The sequence below is a fragment of the Mustela erminea genome, chromosome 6 (genome assembly GCF_009829155.1).
Source record: "Mustela erminea isolate mMusErm1 chromosome 6, mMusErm1.Pri, whole genome shotgun sequence".
NCBI lineage: Eukaryota > Metazoa > Chordata > Mammalia > Carnivora > Mustelidae > Mustela > Mustela erminea.
In genome coordinates, this window is record NC_045619.1 from 119,937,625 (window position 1) to 119,957,991 (window position 20,367).

The 20,367-nt window shown below is 37.4% G+C and overlaps 1 protein-coding gene across 5 annotated transcripts in view; it reads right to left on the bottom strand.

The window, feature by feature from the left end:
* Positions 1 to 1,744: 1,744 nt before the first annotated feature.
* The window catches only part of MINDY3 (MINDY lysine 48 deubiquitinase 3), a 90,891-nt gene continuing 72,268 nt past the window's right edge, over positions 1,745 to 20,367 (bottom strand). For 4 of the 5 annotated variants that reach the window (XM_032349501.1, XM_032349499.1, XM_032349504.1 and 1 more), the window contains 4 exons: positions 10,941 to 11,013; positions 8,449 to 8,536; positions 4,796 to 4,867; positions 1,745 to 3,252 (listed from right to left, as the gene is read on the bottom strand). In XM_032349501.1, the coding sequence (XP_032205392.1) occupies positions 3,103 to 3,252; positions 4,796 to 4,867; positions 8,449 to 8,536; positions 10,941 to 11,013 (383 nt within the window). In that variant the 3' untranslated portion in view covers positions 1,745 to 3,102. The remainder of the gene's footprint in view (positions 3,253 to 4,795; positions 4,868 to 8,448; positions 8,537 to 10,940; positions 11,014 to 20,367) is intronic. The other variant, XM_032349500.1, reaches the window with a different exon arrangement.

The window sequence follows — 20,367 nt, forward strand, 5'->3', positions numbered from 1 at the left end:
CCTTCTTTAACTTACTGTAATGTTTTCAAGGTTCATCTATATTGTAGCATGTGGAATTCTTTCTGTCAAATAATTTTCAGTTGTATACGTGTATACTATATTTATCCATCCATCATTTGATGGACAATTCGGTTGTTGCCATTTTAGTATGAATAGCATTGCTATGAATACCCACATAAAAGATTTTGTGTAAATGTTTTGTACAAATTATGTAGCTAGGATTGAATGGCTGGATCATATGCTGTGTTTAACTTTTTGAGAAACCGTACAACCGTTTTTCTGAAGTGACTTCACCATTTCATATCCTTATCAACATGAAGATCCCAGTTTCTCTAATCTTTGCCAACTCTTGTCTTCTTTGATTTTTAAATATCTTAGTGGGTGTGACATGGTTATTTTGCGATTTTGATTTTGCTTAATGGCTATATGTTGAGCATCTTTTCATGTGTTTACTAGATGGACATTTATGTATCATCTTTGGAGATAAAGCTCTTCAAATCATTTGCCCACTGAAAACTACTTGTTTTTTACTTGAATTATGCATTCTTTATATATTCTAGATACAAATTCCCTGATACATATGGTTTCTCCCCATAGAATGGGGAGAAAATATTTCTGTTCTTCATAATGCCCTTTGACACGCAAAGGTTTTAGTTTTGGTGAAGTCCAATCTTGTTGTATTTGGTATTTTGAGAAACCATACTATGGGTTCAAGCTCATGAAGACTTACTCCTGTGTCTTCTAGGAATTTTATAGTTTTAGCTCTTACAATTGGACCTCTGATCATTTTAAGTTATGTTTTGCATATGGTGTGAGGTAGGAATACAAATTCATTCTTTTGTATGTGAATACATCTTTTTATCTTGTTTACTTTCTTTGGTTTATTTTGAGTTTGTTTTGAGATGAAAGCTTAGCTTTCCAATTTTCAAACCTTTATTTTAATAATATATTTAAAGCCATTCATTTCCCTCTAAGCATTGCTATAGTCACATCCATAATTTTTGCTGTTTTATTTTCATTCAGTAAAACATGTTCTAACTTCTGATTTCCCTTTGACTCTTGGGTTATTCAGAAATGTGCTGCTTAATTACCCAACTTTTGGGGGTTTCACTAGACTGCTTTATGGCCCAGCATATCATTGATCTTGGTAAGCATCTCACATACATGTGGAAGGAAAATGTATCCACAGCTTTATGTGTTCCATATCTGTCCCTTAGATGGAGCTAAGGTCCAGTCATGTGAGTAAAGATCCCTCCACTCTCTAAGCTGAGACTCTAGATTGAGAAGCAGATAAGCGCTCCCTACTGTGCTGTTTAAAGTCCACAGCCAAAGAATTTGTAAAACAATTGTTTTATGTCATGAAGTTTTTGGGATGGTTTGTTATATAATCGTAAAAAAGTAAACACTGTTTTGTAGGCTCAATGTTTATGAGAAAATCTATGCTTCTTCATAATCCTATGGAATTTGGGACCAGAGTTAGCACATTGTGTTTTATATACATTTGGAAGCAGCCAACATTAACAACAAAGACATTGTACAGCTGTAATTCTAGTAGCTTGTATCACACTCTTGAACATAATGTCACCAAAAATCATACATAAAATCTTGTTCCACTTTTTTCTTATGCTATAAACCTCCTTATACTGGAACCATTAACATTTATAAAAATAAAATTTAAATAAAACCCCAAATTCACAGAGCGAATACAAACATATTTAGCTAAATAATGAAGGTAAAATTTAGGTTTTTTTTTTTTTTTTTTTTTTTAAGATTTTATTTATTTGAGAGAGTAGAAGTGAGGGAGATGAAGCAGGCTCCGCTGAGCAAGAGCCCAATGTGGGGCTCGATTCCAGGAGCATGAGAACATGACCTGAGTTGAAGGCAGACGCTTAACCAACTGAGCCACACAGGTGTCCATGAAATTCAGTTCTTAAATTCCTAAGAGTACACTTGACAAATGCTTCTCAAGTGAAGGAAAGAAAGTAATTCTAGCTATTCACCTTTCAAACTGCTGGGCAACAAACTTACTGAAATAAAGTAAAATCTCTCTCTAAAATAAACAGGGTGGGCCTTTCTGTAACTTTGCCTCCTGAGCTTCTAGTGCTCCTGGCTGACAAGTAAGTTACAGAATTCTTTTGTCAGTGTACTGTTTGGTCTCCTTTTCAAGGTTGTAGAAGTCCATTAGGCATTTGTTCTATGATATAGTCTAAGGATTGGTGGGCAGAAACACCGTTAAGTATTAGCTTCTTTTGAGTCACTAATGTAAAAAATGCCAAGCTACAGTTAAAGAAAAAAAAAGTGTTTATTTAGCCATTCACCAGGATCATAATAAATAATGCAATATACTAATGTAATAACAGATGTTCTCATGCATTTATCACATAAATATACAAGAAAGCTGGCTTACAGGGCTGCTGGGACAAATTTGGAAAAGTGTATTTGGCAATACAGTGAGTTAACAGTGTTAAGACTATCAAACAGATTCTCTTACCTATCATTTTTTTGAAATACATCCTCTATATATCAGTGAATAAATGGTAATGTTCCCTTATAGTTTCTACTTTTTATAAACATGCCAGAGCTAAGCCAATTGGCAAAGAATCCAGGTTGATAATTTATCAGTATTCCTAATGGAAACCAGATTTTAGAGAAGAAACAACAAAGATTTAACTCTTGTGCATTTCAATGTGGAGGCTGATAGACTGCAAGCCAGAATCATTGAAACCATAAAATATGTCTGAATGAAATAAAAACCCAAAGTAGTTTATAAATAGTAACTTTGATACTCAATATACAAATGCTGTATAGTATTAGGATGTTTATAATTCAATAAATGACCAATTATCTGACTGTAAAAGTGATGAACTCTGATTAAAGCTTAGTTTTGCTAGTAAATTTCACACAAAGACTTAAAATAGGGTAACCTTTAACATAAAGCTTTAAAACAAATAATTTAAACATATCTTAAACACTGAAAATGTGTTTTTAGTTGTTATTTACAGTTAATCAATGATACCAGTGTATAGCTTCATGTAGCCAACTGCCAGTCTTGCATCCCTCTTTCAACATCTGCTATTACAATCTTCCTTATAAATAGGCAAATTAGTTTAGTGAAGGAGAGCGATCTGTGGTCCACAGTAATTCAATGTATGGCCATTTGGTTTGGAGACAGCGTTTAATGGGAGTGTCATCTGTTTGTAGCATAGGATCTTCAAAACCCATAACAACTGCGGTCCCTTCAACATACATTACCTGTTGAACAAAGAAAGCCACAGAGGTCAGTCTTCAGAAGGACAGAAAACTTTGCATGGGCTAGCAAATAAGGCCTTCCATATATATATATATATATATATATTTTATATTTATTCAGGCCTTGCATATTATTTCATATGGAACTTTAATTTTATTTTGATAGATATTATGAGCAAGAATATTTGCTTACTAGTTAATGTAAAAATGTATTTGGAAACAAGCTGGTGATACACATTTTAACTCATAGCTTGGCAGTTCATTTTTAGATATTAAGATCATGACTTCAAAAACATGTGAATCCTAAAATACATGCAGGTTGTTTCTGATAAAGAAAAAATACCATCCTTTAAATAACATATATCGGTTGGAAGAAATGTTTATTTATATAACATATAGTTCTTACTGCTTTAATATGGAGGCACTGGAATGGTCATGCTGTCTCATGAGATTAGAAGCTATAATAGAAAAAGAGCTATATATTCAGAGGAGGAGTTCACCTTTTAAAATTTGAAGGGGTTAAAATTTCCACAGATAGGAGCAAACTGGATGTTTGTCAATGAAATCTGCTTTTGTAATTATAAAATGCTATTCATGAGTGTATTCCGTATTACATGAAAAACCATGGGAAAAAAATTAAGGCGGCTGTCAGGGCAGAAACAAAAATCAAACAGTAGAAAAAGTCTGGTAGGTAAAACTAGCCAGGTAGTTTATATACAGTGGTGATGATCATATAAAATATACATGGGCAGATGGATACTAGAAACAAGTTTTATTCTGATTTAATTGCAAAAAACTTTTAGGACTGTCTGTGAAATAATATACTAATATCCTAACTCATTAAAAGAGCTTACTGTGTATATTAAACGAGTCAGTCATTAATCTCTTTTTGTAGGAAGGGAAATTCCAAATGTATAATTTAAAAGGAATAGATACAGACTGTCTTCTTCCAAAGTATATGTATTTTTATATATTCAGTGTTTGGTACACATGATTGTTCTAATTATGTTCTTCCAATATAAAAGCTCTAATCTATCTGAGCAGCCTAAAGAAATAACTTTATTAGTTTTAACTGGGAGTTTCCATAAAAACACATTTGCAATTTTTATTTGCATTAATATATTACTCTCTATGATGAAATCAATTTAATACAATGAGACTACAACTCACATTTTTCAACTCTCCACAGTACAACCTTTTCTGAAAAATGGTCCACAAAGCATTTAACTCAAGTTATTATAATTATCAGATAAAACAGGACCTATTTTATGGGCAAAATCTGATCTAGTAATATCGATACAGCCGAGAGTAACAAAATGTATGTAAATGTAGCTGTTTTGTCACAGTGAAACTATTGTTCCAAAACACTAATGAAGATCTCAATGACTAACATATACTGATCAAATCAAAATACAACCAGTTCTGAAATATGCTGTAGCAGTAAAGAGAGTAAAAGACTCTTGGACAATTTTATGGGAATCAAACCTTGTTACAGACTCATATTTACCAAATTAAGGCGAAGACAAATTACTCTGAATGCTCATACCTTCTCATTATAATTTGACTGCTTCAATCCATTGTAGTGATAGACAGTAAAAGACTCTGGACCACTGGAGCCCTATTATAAATAAAATACTATTAAAACTTTAAAGTTTACTTTTATACTTCGAAAGGAAAATGTAGTTAAAAGGAAAATTCAAGTTTCTTAAATCCATATACTTTGATGGGGGAATCATTTGCTGAAACAAGAAACTTAAGACCTTATCTACTAAAAAACATAAAAACTTAACTAGTGGCTTCTGGGGAAGATGCTGTAAAATGGGGAAGTACTGATATTTATTATAAGCTCTTCCGGTTTATTTTTTTTTTTTTAAAGGACAAGGTTCTAAAAAACAAAAATATTTCCTAAAATCTTACCTTTTTCTGGTTGTAAATAATTTGTTCCTCTCAATAAATACGTAAGAGCAGTAATGTCACTCTTCGTCAGCTTGCAGACATCTATGTACCAGTGTTTTCCACTGGCTTACAAAGGAAAGGGGTTTCCACCCACCCTCTCCCATCTAAATATTGTCAACTTCTAAACAGTGAAAAGAGCCTGGTGGGAAATGAAGATGCGAATTACACTCAGAGCCTTTAATAATAACCAATAAAGAAGTGAAATCCTATAAATTCCCATTTTACTAAACTTACAGGAAATCTGATCATGTTAGCCTTACTGCCTTAACCTTCGCTAAAGATCAAGTCCAATTCTCTTAACCTCTTATTCAAGGCCATCAATGGTCTGGCCCCACCTAAGGTACCTGGCTCCAGTGATCTCCCTCAGGGCCTAGGGCCTCGTGTCCTTTGCCTTAACTGACTGATATAAGGATATGCATGGGACAAAAGCTGGTCCTCATCCGCATTAGAATTTGTTCCATTTTGTAACTCAGAGAAGAGAGCAGCTGGCAACAGTGGCTCGATTTTCTAGAGAATCCACGGGAGAGGGACAGCCCGCCCCAGTCCTCCCTGCTTCAGTTCCTGACTGCCTGTAAGCGGTTCCTCACAGTTCTTACCTTTCCTTCCCACTTGTGTCAACTCAGGCTGTGATTTGCAACCAAGAATCCTAAAATACAGAACCAGTCTAGCTTTTATGCCATTTCTCCAACTACTCAGTTGTCTGACTTTTCTGTTGTAGACAAACGTAATAGTCATTTTCCCATGAAAAGACTCTGTTGGCTATTTTGAATTCTTGAAAATTGAGAAAAGAGATCTAATAAATCGGGATGCTTGGATGGCTCAGTCAGTTAAGTATCTGCTTTCGGCTCAGGTCCTGGTCCCGGGGTCCTGAGGAGGAGCCTTGCATCGGGCTTGCTGCTCGGCGGGGAGTCTGCTTCTCCCTCTGTCCCTTCCCCCTACATGCTCTCTCTCCTCAAATAAATAAAATCTTAAAAAAAAAAAAAAGATCTAATAAATCTAAGCTTATAACTCTTGTATCTTACTCAAAATACTTTCCAAAAAATAGAAAAATAAAAAATGTGATCATTTTCTTAATTGCATACATGAGTCGATGGAATTAATTACTTAGATAATTTGGCTGTTTATTTTCAGAGTTAATGTACTTTAACTTAGAAAGTAAATATTTCACTGGAATAGATACACAATTTATATTTAGTTCCACTCATGAACAACTGGCAGAAAATGCAAAATATCAACAGAAGGTAATTGTAACGCAGTGGCGCAGTACCTATCCCAGGGCTGCTCCATTAGCCCCTGTCTAGCTGTGTGACCTCAAGCGATTGTTTTACATTTTCTAATCCTCAATTTCCTTATTGCCAAAATGGAGGGGAAATAGTACCTAATTTATAAGGGACACAGTACCTGGGCCATAGTTATGAGCTTTAAAAAAATGGAAGTTGCTTCTGCTATTCTTATTGTAAATAAATTGCCTTGAAATGCTTCTGGATTCCTCCGCAGCCCCCCAACCTCCCTCCCTCTCCACTCTGCCTCTCCTTTAGGCAAAGAAGTTGCTCTTCCCTCACACCTACTTTAAAGGTTTGTAGAGATCACTGAAGTTAGATAAATATTTTCCTGGCTGCCCTTCTGACCCATTTTGCAACTTTACTTGATTAAAGGTTTACGGACTTTCACAAAATTGGTCAGGTACAAAGCAGTATAAAGAGGTCTCAGTGGTGTGGGCCATGGTCAGAAGGGATGCGCCCCAGAAAGTTCAGAAGCAGGTGAGCGGGCGGGAATGTACCCAGTCTTTCTCTGAAGCAGCAAGTCTGGCACCATGAGAATCCCCTGGAGGAGGGACCTGAGAAATTGCATTTCTAACAAGCTTTTGGAGATTACATTTTGAAAGACCAGGGGACTAAAATTCTCTTTAATTATCTCAAGGAATAATACAAGTAAAAATTTAATTTCTTGAAGTAGTAAGTTCTTAGAATATTTATAAGTACTATCATGTAATGAATCACATCTGAGATGCAGATTTTCAAGAGCTGGTAACTATCCCACTTGGTTTATACTTCCCAAGCACTTTTCAAAATCTGCCCCCAAATTTAGTGCAATAATTTTAAATTTAATGTTATAAAGTTAATGCTATAATTTACTAAACATTTATTAAGATATCTAAGTGAGAGAGGATATCACAATCCAATAGTCATTTTAATAATGTCAGAAAAAAAAGTTTTTCGTAAAGTATTTACCAAAATTTAAAGATATCTAGCTATTCTGTTATATACTTACTTTGAATTTCACCTCACTTTCTTTACTCACATTAACCATAACAGATCTAGATTTAGAAAATAGGGGTTCTCTTTTAATTACCAAGACTGAATGTCAGTAATGTCTACTCTGTTAAAGATAATTTAAACCTAAAACATAAAATTAACAACTCTATCTTGACCTTTTCCCTCCATGACTTCAAGCTTGGCAGTACATCTCCTTTATAAGAGAGGTGAAATAGAAACTGGCATTTCTACTGAAACACAGATCTTTAACTTAAACCATTATAGTATCTGATGAAATGATCCCACTATGCCTGGCCTAAATTTGGCATCTGGTTTAGCAGTAACATCCTTCACGGAGCTAGGAAACACGAAGAAAAGACAGGCATGGGCTACAGAACTGGCTTTGTCAACGATGTAGTGGTGACTCAGGAGTATGGAGACTAGCGCCTGTCGAAGCCCAGTGGAAGACATGTCCTAACATGAAACAGTACAGCTCCACTCCAAGGTTCTACTTTCACTCAACTAAAATTCTCCTGCAACTTAGGTGTTTCTCCTGCACACAGACTCCTTTACCTTCTCTATTTATTTAAATGTATTTTAAAAGTTCCGAAAAGGTAAGTACCATTTATGAGTAAGAATGACCTGAGAGCAGGAAAACAGGGTGCAGGAGGGTAGAGAGGGTCTTTCTCTTCTTACTGCGCGCACTTCTCATTGTTACAGCTCCTTTAAAATCCAGTACCCTAGCTGTATGTGCCGGTGCGTGCGCGCTCTTCCACTTCCTCCCCAGAAATTCTGCATTACTGTACTGGAACACTACATTCCCCTTTATCCTCTCTGTATGGGAAAGTATTTACATCGTAACAGCACTTTCTTCGTCTTCTAGCTGCATGTTATACCATTTTACATGAGTAGAAAAGAAATGCTGAAACAATCATGAAATGCTCATCCCAGGAGAACAAAACATATAGTATGTCTTCAATTATGTTACCTGATCGGGAAAAAATTCTTGAAGGAATGGACCCAATAAGATGATTCCTAATCCTTCCGGATCTAGTTTATTCTTCATGAGACTGATACTACGGGGAGGGAAAAAAAAAAGAAAAACAGTGGATACCAAAGGAGAAAAAGCTTATTTTCCTTCTTTCATAGAGATTAAATTAGTAGTACTATAACACATCTCACTGCCAAAAATCTTAAGAGCTGTTCTTTTTAGACCGTTAGTGACAAATACACAGGAATGACATCTAATTTGCCAAAACTTGGTTATTTTTAAACCAGAGTACTCTGTTACTATTTAGAATTTAAATGATGATGATGACTTTGAAACATTGCCCCTTATTAGGTAAAGAAATTTCAAAAGCTTGGGTTGTAAACGCAGGCTTATAACCTCCCAAAGGCAATTCTCTTTGCTTCATAGGTATGTCTGAATTTAACAATCATATGAGCCACTGAACTTAAAAAAAAAAAAAAATGTTTAAGCTCAAAGAGAAAAAGAAACCATGTCAAAGGCACATCAGATAATCAAAAACATCTCCCAAAAGGCTTACTTTCAAGAACCAAATGCAAAGGAAGCTAAAATTGCGACAATGTAACTGAAGGGTATAGGGTGAAGAGGCACAGAATGCTGAAGCACAGCGAGTGACCGCAAGAGGCGCGGACTGCGCAGACTGCGTTGTTCCAGGAACAGCCTACCGGGAACACGCTTTGCTTGCCATGTAGGTGGAGCCAAGGCTGGTGAAAGGGGTTACATGGAACTGGGAAGGCAGAGTTGTAAAAATGAAAATGGTCTTTGCAGAAAATTTTCATTTTCTATGTTCTACTCCCAGATCTTTTTTTTTTTTTTTTAAGATTTTATTTATTTGACAGGCAGAGATCACAAGTAGGCAGAGAGGCAGGCAGATAGAGAGAGGTGGAATTAGGCTCCCTGCTGAGCAGAGAGCCCAATGTGGGGCTCGATCCCAGAACCCTGGGATTATGAGCCAAAGGCAGAGAGGCTTTAACCAACTGAGCCACACCAGGCGCCCCTCTCTCCCAGATCTTAAATGACAGGTTAAATATACCTTGTTACATAATGCAAAGGATATGACGGTAGAGCGGGTCTGAGTAAGACTGGGCATGTTAGGTTAGATTAGGGCATGAAACAAATGAAGGCAAGGTCATATTTAATGTATTTTAATTCATTAATCTTAATGCGGTGCTATTTGTTTATAGGCCATCACATATTATAAATGTGAGTAGGCCAAAATACAGTCCAATTTGTCAGCTACCTCTAGGAAAAACAATCTAACTCAAGTGCACTAACTTTATAATTGAAGGTATGTTATGTATCCTGATGAATAAAGGAAAATTAAACAGACGACAGCCACATACGTAAGAATTTGGGGAAAAAAAAACACAACATTTTTTTTCTCCTTTCCCTCTTAAGAACTGTCAACAATCAAAACTGCTTGAGTTCAATTCTCTTTTGCAAACTACAGTGATATAAACAAGATGGTTTCTATTTGGAAATCCATTTAGAAGAAATAACGATTTGCGATTTTACAAAATACATAATTACAATTATACCATTTATTGGACAAGTTCATTTTTCTGAATTGAGTTCCTCCTCTTTAAGTTAGAAATGATTATGTCTATTAAGAATGAATAATATCAGAGCTCTAGTAATAGATAAATTAATTCAGATGTGAGCCATTTGAAAATGTGTTTCATACTCTCAAACAAAATGTAGCAAGCTATTTAAAAACAGTTTTAAATATCAAGTTCTAAAAACTGTGTGTTCTTAAATGTTTGATGGTGCTTTTGCTGAATCTTTTCCTTTGTTTTGTAAGCTCTAATTTGTTCATTGTCAGATAACTTTGAGACTGAAAATTAAAAACTACCGAAGGAAAAGTTAGTATAGATCATAGTGATCTCTGTATTTTCATATTTGAGCAACAGATATATCCCCTTAAGAGATTCTCATCGATATCAAAAAGCACACATTTATGAAAAGTTAGAGATGTATCAATTTACAAAGTATAAAAAGAGGACATTTAGCAATACTGAAAACTATATTCTGTAACATACTGGGGTTGCTTACAAAAAGGTTTTAGATCAGTCAATTTAATGATATACAATGTGCAATGTCTTCGATCAAATGTCTTTAAGACCAAGTCCGAAGCTTGCCGGTCCTTTAAGTGAGATGACTAGCAATATGGACATCATAGATATCTGTCATTACTTTCAGATATGCACAGAATTTTTAAAAATGGAGAAGGTTTTATAGTGAGAAAAAACAATAGGAAAAGTGTGGGGAAAAGGTCATTTTAAGTACGTTGAATCTGCTATAAATACTGCTTTCTCCTTACATCTTTGCTTTATATAAAGAACTAAGCTTCCTATACTCAGGTTTAGATTTTTAAAAAAGGCAAAACTGTGTCATGTTTTAAATGTGATAGACTCTTTCTGAGTGCATTAAATAATACTTCCTGTTTCGCTTACTATTCAGGATCGGAAACAAGGTCCAATGCTTTCATCACATCTTCTAGAAGTGAATCAGGTATGAATCCATTATCTGGGGGAGAAAAATAGCATTAGCATCTTCAGTAAGAGTTTGCTTTAAGAAATGCTAGGAGAAAAATCATGTGAGAGGCAACTGTGCCTATTATTAGATACTCTCTTCTTTGACTTTTCTGGGCACAGAGACAATGATTTATTTTTCTAATAAAAAAATCCCACATGACTTGTACCTGAGAATTCTCAGGAAACTTAAAAGTGAAATTACTCCTTAAAGAAGGTTATAAATGTCAAAGATAAAAGTATTTTTCTATTTAAAGTTATCGTAATTATTTAGTAATTAGGTATGTCTTTGAATAACAATGTGAACCTTTAAATTCCCTTTAAGAAAGCCAATTAAAATAAGTCTTTACCACCAAATTTCTTTAGTTACAATGTCAGTTATAATGTCATTCTTTTTGAAAGAATGTTAATGATATGCTGCTCTAAGACCAAGAGCTATCCCTATAACAGACTTCATTTAAGTAAAAGCCATAGACTTAAAGGGAAAAATTCAAAAGTTGAGAATTCAGGACAGAAACAAACTGTTGATGAAGATGAGTTTATGGAAAATATTCCTTTTCTTGGGCTTGCTGAGGAAATAGCATTGGGAAAGGGCCCAAACTCGGATGATGCAATAGCACATGACACACAAAGGCGTGTAGGGGCACTTGAAATCACAGTTTTAACAAGCAAGTTCATTCCCTTAAATGTGCAGTGTCTGAGTTTCTCTACCCATTTACTCATTCCTGGGGACTATTTCAGCTTTAAATCAACTTTTCCACACAATATCCTTTTTGGGAATTAGATATTTAAAAAACAAAGTCTTGTCATGTAGAACAAGATGTACAAAAGGCCCACTTCTATCTTACTCCAGAATACAGTGCAGTGGTTCTTTCGGGATGTGGCATATACTCTTTCAGAAAGGGAAGAAAGAAGTTAAGATTTTATAGTCTGAAACCTCTTAAGCAGATGCTTAGCCATTTGAAGAAAAATTGGCCTTGACTAAAAAACAAAGAATCATTTAGGATATATAGATATAGATACCTATAACTGTATCTATTTTTAAAGAAGATTTTATTTATTTATTTGACAGAGAGAGCACACACAAGCAGGGAGAGCAGCAGAGGAAAAAGCAGGCTCCCTGCCGAGCAGGGAGCCCAGTGCAGAACTTGATCCCAGGACCCCAAGATTATGCCCTGAGCCGAAGGTAGACACTTAACTGAGTCACCCGGGGCCCCCTTTATTTAGGATAAGTAAAAATGTATAATTTTTAGAAGGGAAGGTTTAATTCCCAGATTTCAAGTTACCAGTAATCTGAGGTATAGAGAGTAAAGAACTTGTTTGAAGGTAAGTGTGAAAATACTCAAGCTTTGTAAGCTTAAATTTGATCAGTTTAAAAGGTAGAAAACTCATTTGTTTAGCTAAGTCACAGCTAAAACCTTAGCATTCAAAATGTAAAACAGGCTTTACTTGGCCCCTAGTTGAAAGGGACAATTCTCTCCATAGGTTTCCTTATTTTGGGGGCTATGTGTATATCCACCTGATAAACAGTCTGTATTACAATGTTCCTCAGGAACCCTGAATGGTGGGCAGTCTTACCACTTCTTAACATAATAGAGACTAAACCACGAGCTAACTGGCCCTATAAAGTAGGCAAACAAAAACTGGGACAACAAACAACCTTCTTCACTCAAACACGATTAACCTCAAGCATACATAGTCCAGCATATTTTTAAGATACCTGTGAGTATCTTAATCACACACATTCTTGAGAACAACAGTAACTACCAGCCCAGTGATTCTACATTTAGGGCAAACGGTATTTTAAAGCTAGACTGTAGTGTAATTTTCATAATACACTGAAGACTTTTACTATACCCCCGATTAGAAGAGGTGATTTGGACAATTGCTTACCTTTTTAAAACCTTTATTTTGATATTACTTTATTCTTGAATTCATACCAAATAAAGTATCAGGCAAAATCTTTAGAAAAAGAAATGCTTAAGTCTGAAAGCAGATGACGCTTAGGACATCTAGTATTTAGGCACCAATTCCCTGAGAGATGATGGAAGTAGATGCTGCAATGATAAGCCCTTGGTACCAACAACAGAGGAAATACCGGCAAGGAGCATTTGCTGACCGTCACACCGGACCACAGCAGCGCTCTAGACCTTGAACGCATGGGTAACCGGAGGCGGCGAGAGGACAAGAGTGGACCAGCTGTGATCTTAAGCAGGTAACATGTAAGTGTTCTGGTATGGTTAAGTTGTGCTTAAAACACTTGAAAAGGGAAAAAGCTGTGTCTTTAGAAGAAAAAGAAGCTTTAACTTAACAGACTGTAAAAAGTGTCAAGTGGCTGAGAGGAGGAATAACTCCGTGTAAAGAAGCACTGGTGAAGGAGAGCGCAAGTGACAGTTAAGGGAGTCGTTTCCCGAGAAGCTTCACCATTTGCACCAAATCCTGATTTCTGTTCTGAAAGACAAGGGAAGAAAAGGGAAAGCCTGGCAAGTCTGGTCACCAGTCAAACTGTGCTGCAGGAGGAAAGCAAAGCCCAGAATTAGCAGAGAAAGCAGGAGACAACTTGTGAGAAGATGGAGGGCGGGGGGGGGGGGGAGCGGGGACACGGCCGCACTTAGGACTGTAACGTTTTAAAACCGCTGTAGGTGTGAGAGAGTCAAGTTTTTTTGGGAATACAAAATAAAACTGAGATCTAAAAGTAAATTAATGCCAGTTTTAGTCAAATAATAATTTTTCTTTCACTAAACGATGTATTATACTTTACCTAACCTTATTATTAAAAATTTAATAACACATAGCTGCAATGTAATATAACCAGTAGAAAAAAGTATGCAACCTTTCTTTGTTCCCAGGCAAGGGAACGAAGAGGGTAACCCCCTATTTTTTCCATATCTTTGTCAACACTTATTTCTTGCATTTTTGATACCAGATAATTCTGACTGATGTGAGGTGACATCTCATCATGATTTTAGGACACCATCATGAAGTTAAGACCTTGTCATGTTTCAGCGTTCCTTGGCCTCTTTGCCTTCGTATTACTACTGGTTTGCTCGTCTGGCTCCCCAGTAGATGGGAGCGCCTGAGGAGGAAGGGCTGCCTGACACATGGCTGCCCAACAAGCAGTGTCATGTCTGACCGTTCAAGCTAGCCTGAACTTCAAGTTTCAACAAGGTTCTGGCACCATAGTTCAACCAAAAACACTGTGTAAGCACTTGAAAAATCAGAAAGAAAGGAGTAGTTAATTTACGGGTTGGCCTCAAAACCCCCTCCCCTGTATTATGTGATAGAAAAGCTACAAAACCAGGGAGGAGTCAAGATGGCGGAGAAGTAGCAGGCTGAGACTACTTCAGCTGGCCGGAGATCAGCTAGATAGCTTATCTAAAGATTGCAAACACCTGAAAATCCATCGGCAGATCGAAGAGAAGAAGAACAGCAATTCTGGAAACAGAAAAACAACCACTTTCTGAAAGGTAGGACGGGCGGAGAGGTGAATCCAAAGCGACGGGAAGATAGACCCCAGGGGGAGGGGCCGGCTCCCGGCAAGTGGCGGAGCAACCGCGTACAAAATCAGGACTTTTAAAAGTCTGTTCCGCTGAGGGACATCGCTCCAGAGGCTAAACCGGGGCGAAGCCCACGCGGAGTCAGCGTGGCCTCAGGTCCCACAGGGTCACAGAAGGATCGGGGGTGTCTGAGTGTCGCAGAGCTTGTGGGTATTGGAACAGGAAAGCCGGCTACAGAGACAGAGCCGACAGTAAGCTCACAGCTCGGTGTTACCTTGAACCGGTCGCAGGCTCGGTGAGCTCGGAGCGCGGCCGGAGGACAGGCAGGCAAGAGTAACTGGGCGCTGTTCTCTGAGGCTGCACTGAGGAGTGGGGCCCTGGGCTCTCGGCTCCTCCGGGCTGGAGACCAGGAGGCCGCCATTTGTATTCCCGACCTCCGGAACTTTACGGAAAGCGCTCAGGGAACAAAAGCTCCTGAAAGCAAACCCAAGCGGATTACTCACCCCGGCCCCAGGTAAGGGCGGTGCAATTCCGCCTGGGGCAAAGACACTTGAGAATCACTACAACAGGCCCCTCCCCCAGAAGATCAACAAGAAATCCAGCCGAGACCAAGTTCACCTACCAAGGAGTGCGGTTTCAATACCAAGGACAGCAGCAGAATTCCAGAGGAGGAGAAAGCCAAGCACGGAACTCATGGCTTTTTCCCTGTGATTTTTTTTTAGTCTTGCAGTTAATTTAATTTTTCTCTTTTTCATTTTTTGTTTTTTTCTTCTCGCCTTTGGGTAATTTTTTTTTTAACTGTTACCTTTTTCTTTTTTAACGATTTTTTACTAGTTTATCTAATATATATATTTTTTCTTTTTTACATTTTTCTTAGGTGTTTTCTTTTTTTTTTAAATTCTTTTCTTTTCTTTTTTTTTTTTTTCTTTTTTCTTTATTTTTTTCTTTCTTCCATTTTGAACCTCTTTTTATCCCCTTTCTCCCCCATCACGATTTTGGATCTCTTCTAATTTGGTTAAAGCATTTTTTCCTGGGGTTGTTGCCACCCTTTTAGTATTTTACTTGCCCCTTCATATACTCCTATCTGGACAAAATGACAAGACGGAAAAATTCAACACAAAAAAAAGAACAAGAGGCAGTACCGAAGGCTAGGGACCTAATCAATACAGACATTGGTAATATGTCAGATCTAGAGTTCAGAATGACAATTCTCAAGGTTCTAGCCGGGCTCGAAAAAGGCATGGAAGATATTAGAGAAACCCTCTCGAGAGATATAAAAGCCCTTTCTGGAGAAATAAAAGAACTAAAATCTAACCAAGTTGAAATCAAAAAAGCTATTAATGAGGTGCAATCAAAAATGGAGGCTCTCACTGCTAGGATAAATGAGGCAGAAGAAAGAATTAGTGATATAGAAGACCAAATGACAGAGCATAAAGAAGCTGAGCAAAAGAGGGACAAACAGCTACTGGACCACGAGGGGAGAATTCGAGAGATAAGTGACACCATAAGACGAAACAACATTAGAATAATTGGGATTCCAGAAGAAGAAGAAAGAGAGAGGGGAGCAGAAGGTATACTGGAGAGAATTATTGGGGAGAATTTCCCCAATATGGCAAAGGGAACGAGCATCAAAATTCAGGAGGTTCAGAGAACGCCCCTCAAAATCAATAAGAATAGGCCCACACCCCGTCACCTAATAGTAAAATTTACAAGTCTCAGTGACAAAGAGAAAATCCTGAAAGCAGCCAGGGAAAAGAAGTCTGTAACATACAATGGTAAAAATATTATATTGGCAGCTGACTTATCCACAAAGACCTGGCAGGCCAGAAAGAGCTGGCATGATATTTTCAGAGCACTGAACGAGAAAAACATGCAGCCCAGAATACTATATCCAGCTAGGCTATCATTGAAAATAGAAGGAGAGATTAAAAGCGTCCAGGACAAACAAAAACTGAAAGAATTTGCAAATACCAAACCAGCTCTACAGGAAATATTGAAAGGGGTCCTCTAAGCAAAGAGAGAGCCTACAAGTGGTAGATCAGAAAGGAACAGAGACCATATACGGTAACAGTCACCTTACAGGCAATACAATGGCACTAAATTCATATCTCTCAATAGTTACCCTGAATGTTAATGGGCTAAATGCCCCTGTCAAAAGACACAGGGTATCAGAATGGATAAAAAAACACAACCCACCTGTATGTTGCCTCCAGGAAACTCATTTTAAGCCCGAAGACACCTCCAGATTTAAAGTGAGGGGGTGGAAAAGAATTTACCATGCTAATGGACATCAGAAGAAAGCAGGAGTGGCAATCCTTATATCAGATCAATTAGATTTTAAGCCAAAGACTATAATAAGAGATGAGGAAGGACACTATATCATACTCAAAGGGTCTGTCCAACAAGAAGATCTAACAATTTTAAATATCTATGCCCCCAACGTGGGAGCAGCCAACTATATAAACCAATTAATAACAAAATCAAAGAAACACATCAACAATAATACAATAATAGTAGGGGACTTTAACACTCCCCTCACTGAAACGGACAGATCATCCAAGCAAAAGATCAGCAAGGAAATAAAGGCCTTAAACGACACACTGGACCAGATGGACATCACAGATATATTCAGAACATTTCATCCCAAAGCAACAGAATACACATTCTTCTCTAGTGCACATGGAACATTCTCCAGAATAGATCACATCCTCGGTCCTAAATCAGGACTCAACCGGTATCAAAAGAATGGGATCATTCCCTGCATATTTTCAGACCACAATGCTCTAAAGCTAGAACTCAACCACAAAAGGAAGTTTGGAAAGAACCCAAATACATGGAGACTAAACAGCATCCTTCTAAAGAATGAATGGGTCAACCGGGAAATTAAAGAAGAATTGAAAAAAAATCATGGAAACAAATGATAATGAAAATACAACGGTTCCAAATCTGTGGGACACAACAAAGGCAGTCCTGAGAGGAAAATATATAACGGTACAAACCTTTCTCAAGAAACAAGAAAGGTCTCAGGTACACAACCTAACCCTACACCTAAAGGAGCTGGAGAAAGAACAAGAAAGAAACCCTAAGCCCAGCAGGAGAAGAGAAATCATAAAGATCAGAACAGAAATCAATGAAATAGAAACCAAAAAAACAATAGAACAAATCAACGAAACTAGGAGCTGGTTCTTTGAAAGAATTAATAAAATTGATAAACCCCTGGCCCGACTTATCAAAAAGAAAAGAGAAAGGACCCAAATAAATAAAATCATGAATGAAAGAGGAGAGATCACAACTAACACCAAAGAAATACAAACTATTATAAGAACATACTATGAGCAACTCTACACCAACAAATTTGACAATCTGGAAGAAATGGATGCATTCCTAGAAACATATAAACTACCACAACTGAACCAGGAAGAAGTAGAAAGCCTGAACAGACCCATAACCAGTAAGGAGATTGAAACAGTCATTAAAAATCTCCAAACAAACAAAAGCCCAGGGCCAGACGGCTTCCCGGGGGAATTCTACCAAACATTTAAAGAAGAACTAATTCCTATTCTCCTGAAACTGTTCCAAAAAATAGAAATGGAAGGAAAACTTCCAAACTCATTTTATGAGGCCAGCATCACCTTGATCCCAAAACCAGACAAGGATCCCATCAAAAAGAGAGCTATAGACCAATATCCTTGATGAACACAGATGCGAAAATACTCAACAATAGGATTCAACAGTACATTAAAAGGATTCAACAGTACATTAAAAGGATTATTCACCACGACCAAGTGGGATTTATTCCAGGGCTGCAAGGTTGGTTCAACATTTGCAAATCAGTCAATGTGATACAACACATCAATAAAAGAAAGAACAAGAACCATATGATACTCTCAATAGATGCTGAAAAAGCATTTGACAAAGTACAGCATCCCTTCCTGATCAAAACTCTTCAAAATGTAGGGATAGAGGGCACATACCTCAATATCATCAAAGCCATCTATGAAAAACCCACTGCAAATATCATTCTCAATGGAGAAAAACTGAAAGCCTTTCTGCTAAGTTCAGGAACACGGCAGGGATGTCCATTATCACCACTGCTATTCAACATAGTACTAGAGGTCCTCGCCTCAGCAATCAGACAACAAAAGGAAATTAAAGGCATCCAAATCGGCAAAGAAGAAGTCAAATTATCACTCTTTGCAGATGATATGATACTATATGTGGAAAACCCAAAAGACTCCACTCCAAAACTGCTAGAACTTATACAGGAATTCAGTAAAGTGTCAGGATATAAAATCAATGCACAGAAATCAGTTGCATTTCTCTACACCAACAGCAAGACAGAAGAAAGAGAAATTAAGGAGTCAATCCCATTTACATTGCACCCAAAACCATAAGATACCTAGGAATAAACCTAACCAAAGAGGCACAGAATCTATACTCAGAAAACTATAAAGTACTCATGAAAGAAATTGAGGAAGACACAAAGAAATGGAAAAATGTTCCATGCTCCTGGATTGGAAGAATAAATATTGTGAAAATGTCTATGCTACCTAAAGCAATCTACACATTTAATGCAATTCCTATCAAAGTACCATCCATCTTTTTCAAAGAAATGGAACAAATAATTCTAAAATTTATATGGAACCAGAAAAGACCTCGAATAGCCAAAGGGATATTGAAAAAGAAAGCCAACGTTGGTGGCATCACAATTCCGGACTTCAAGCTCTATTACAAAGCTGTCATCATCAAGACAGCATGGTACTGGCACAAAAACAGACACATAGATCAATGGAACAGAATAGAGAGCCCAGAAATAGACCCTCAACTCTACAGTCAACTAATCTTCGACAAAGCAGGAAAGAATGTCCAATGGAAAAAAGACAGCCTCTTCAATAAATGGTGCTGGGAAAATTGGACAGCCACATGCAGAAAAATGAAATTGGACCATTTCCTTACACCACACACAAAAATAGACTCAAAATGGATGAAGGACCTCAATGTGCGAAAGGAATCCATCAAAATCCTTGAGGAGAACACAGGCAGCAACCTCTTCGACCTCAGCCGCAGCAACATCTTCCTAGGAACAACGCCAAAGGCAAGGGAAGCAAGGGCAAAAATGAACTATTGGGATTTCATCAAGATCAAAAGCTTTTGCACAGCAAAGGAAACAGTTAACAAAATCAAGACAACTGACAGAATGGGAGAAGATATTTGCAAACGACATATCAGATAAAGGACTCGTGTCCAGAATCTATAAAGAACTTAGCAAACTCAACACCCAAAGAACAAATAATCCAATCAAGAAATGGGCAGAGGACATGAACAGACATTTCTGCAAAGAAGACATCCAGATGGCCAACAGACACATGAAAAAGTGCTCCATATCACTCGGCATCAGGGAAATACAAATCAAAACCACAATGAGATATCACCTCACACCAGTCAGAATGGCTAAAATCAACAAGTCAGGAAATGACAGATGCTGGCGAGGATGCGGGGAAAGGGGAACCCTCCTACACTGTTGGTGGGAATGCAAGCTGGTGTAGCCGCTCTGGAAAACAGCATGGAGGTTCCTCAAAATGTTGAAAATAGGACTGCCCTATGACCCAGCAATTGCACTACTGGGTATTTACCCTAAAGATACAAACGTAGTGATCCAAAGGGGCACGTGCCCCCGAATGTTTATAGCAGCAATGTGCACAATAGCCAAACTATGGAAAGAACCTAGATGTCCATCAACAGATGAATGGATCAAGAAGATGTGGTATATATACACAATGGAATACTATGCAGCCATCAAAAGAAATGAAATCTTGCCATTTGCGACAACATGGATGGAACTAGAGCGTATC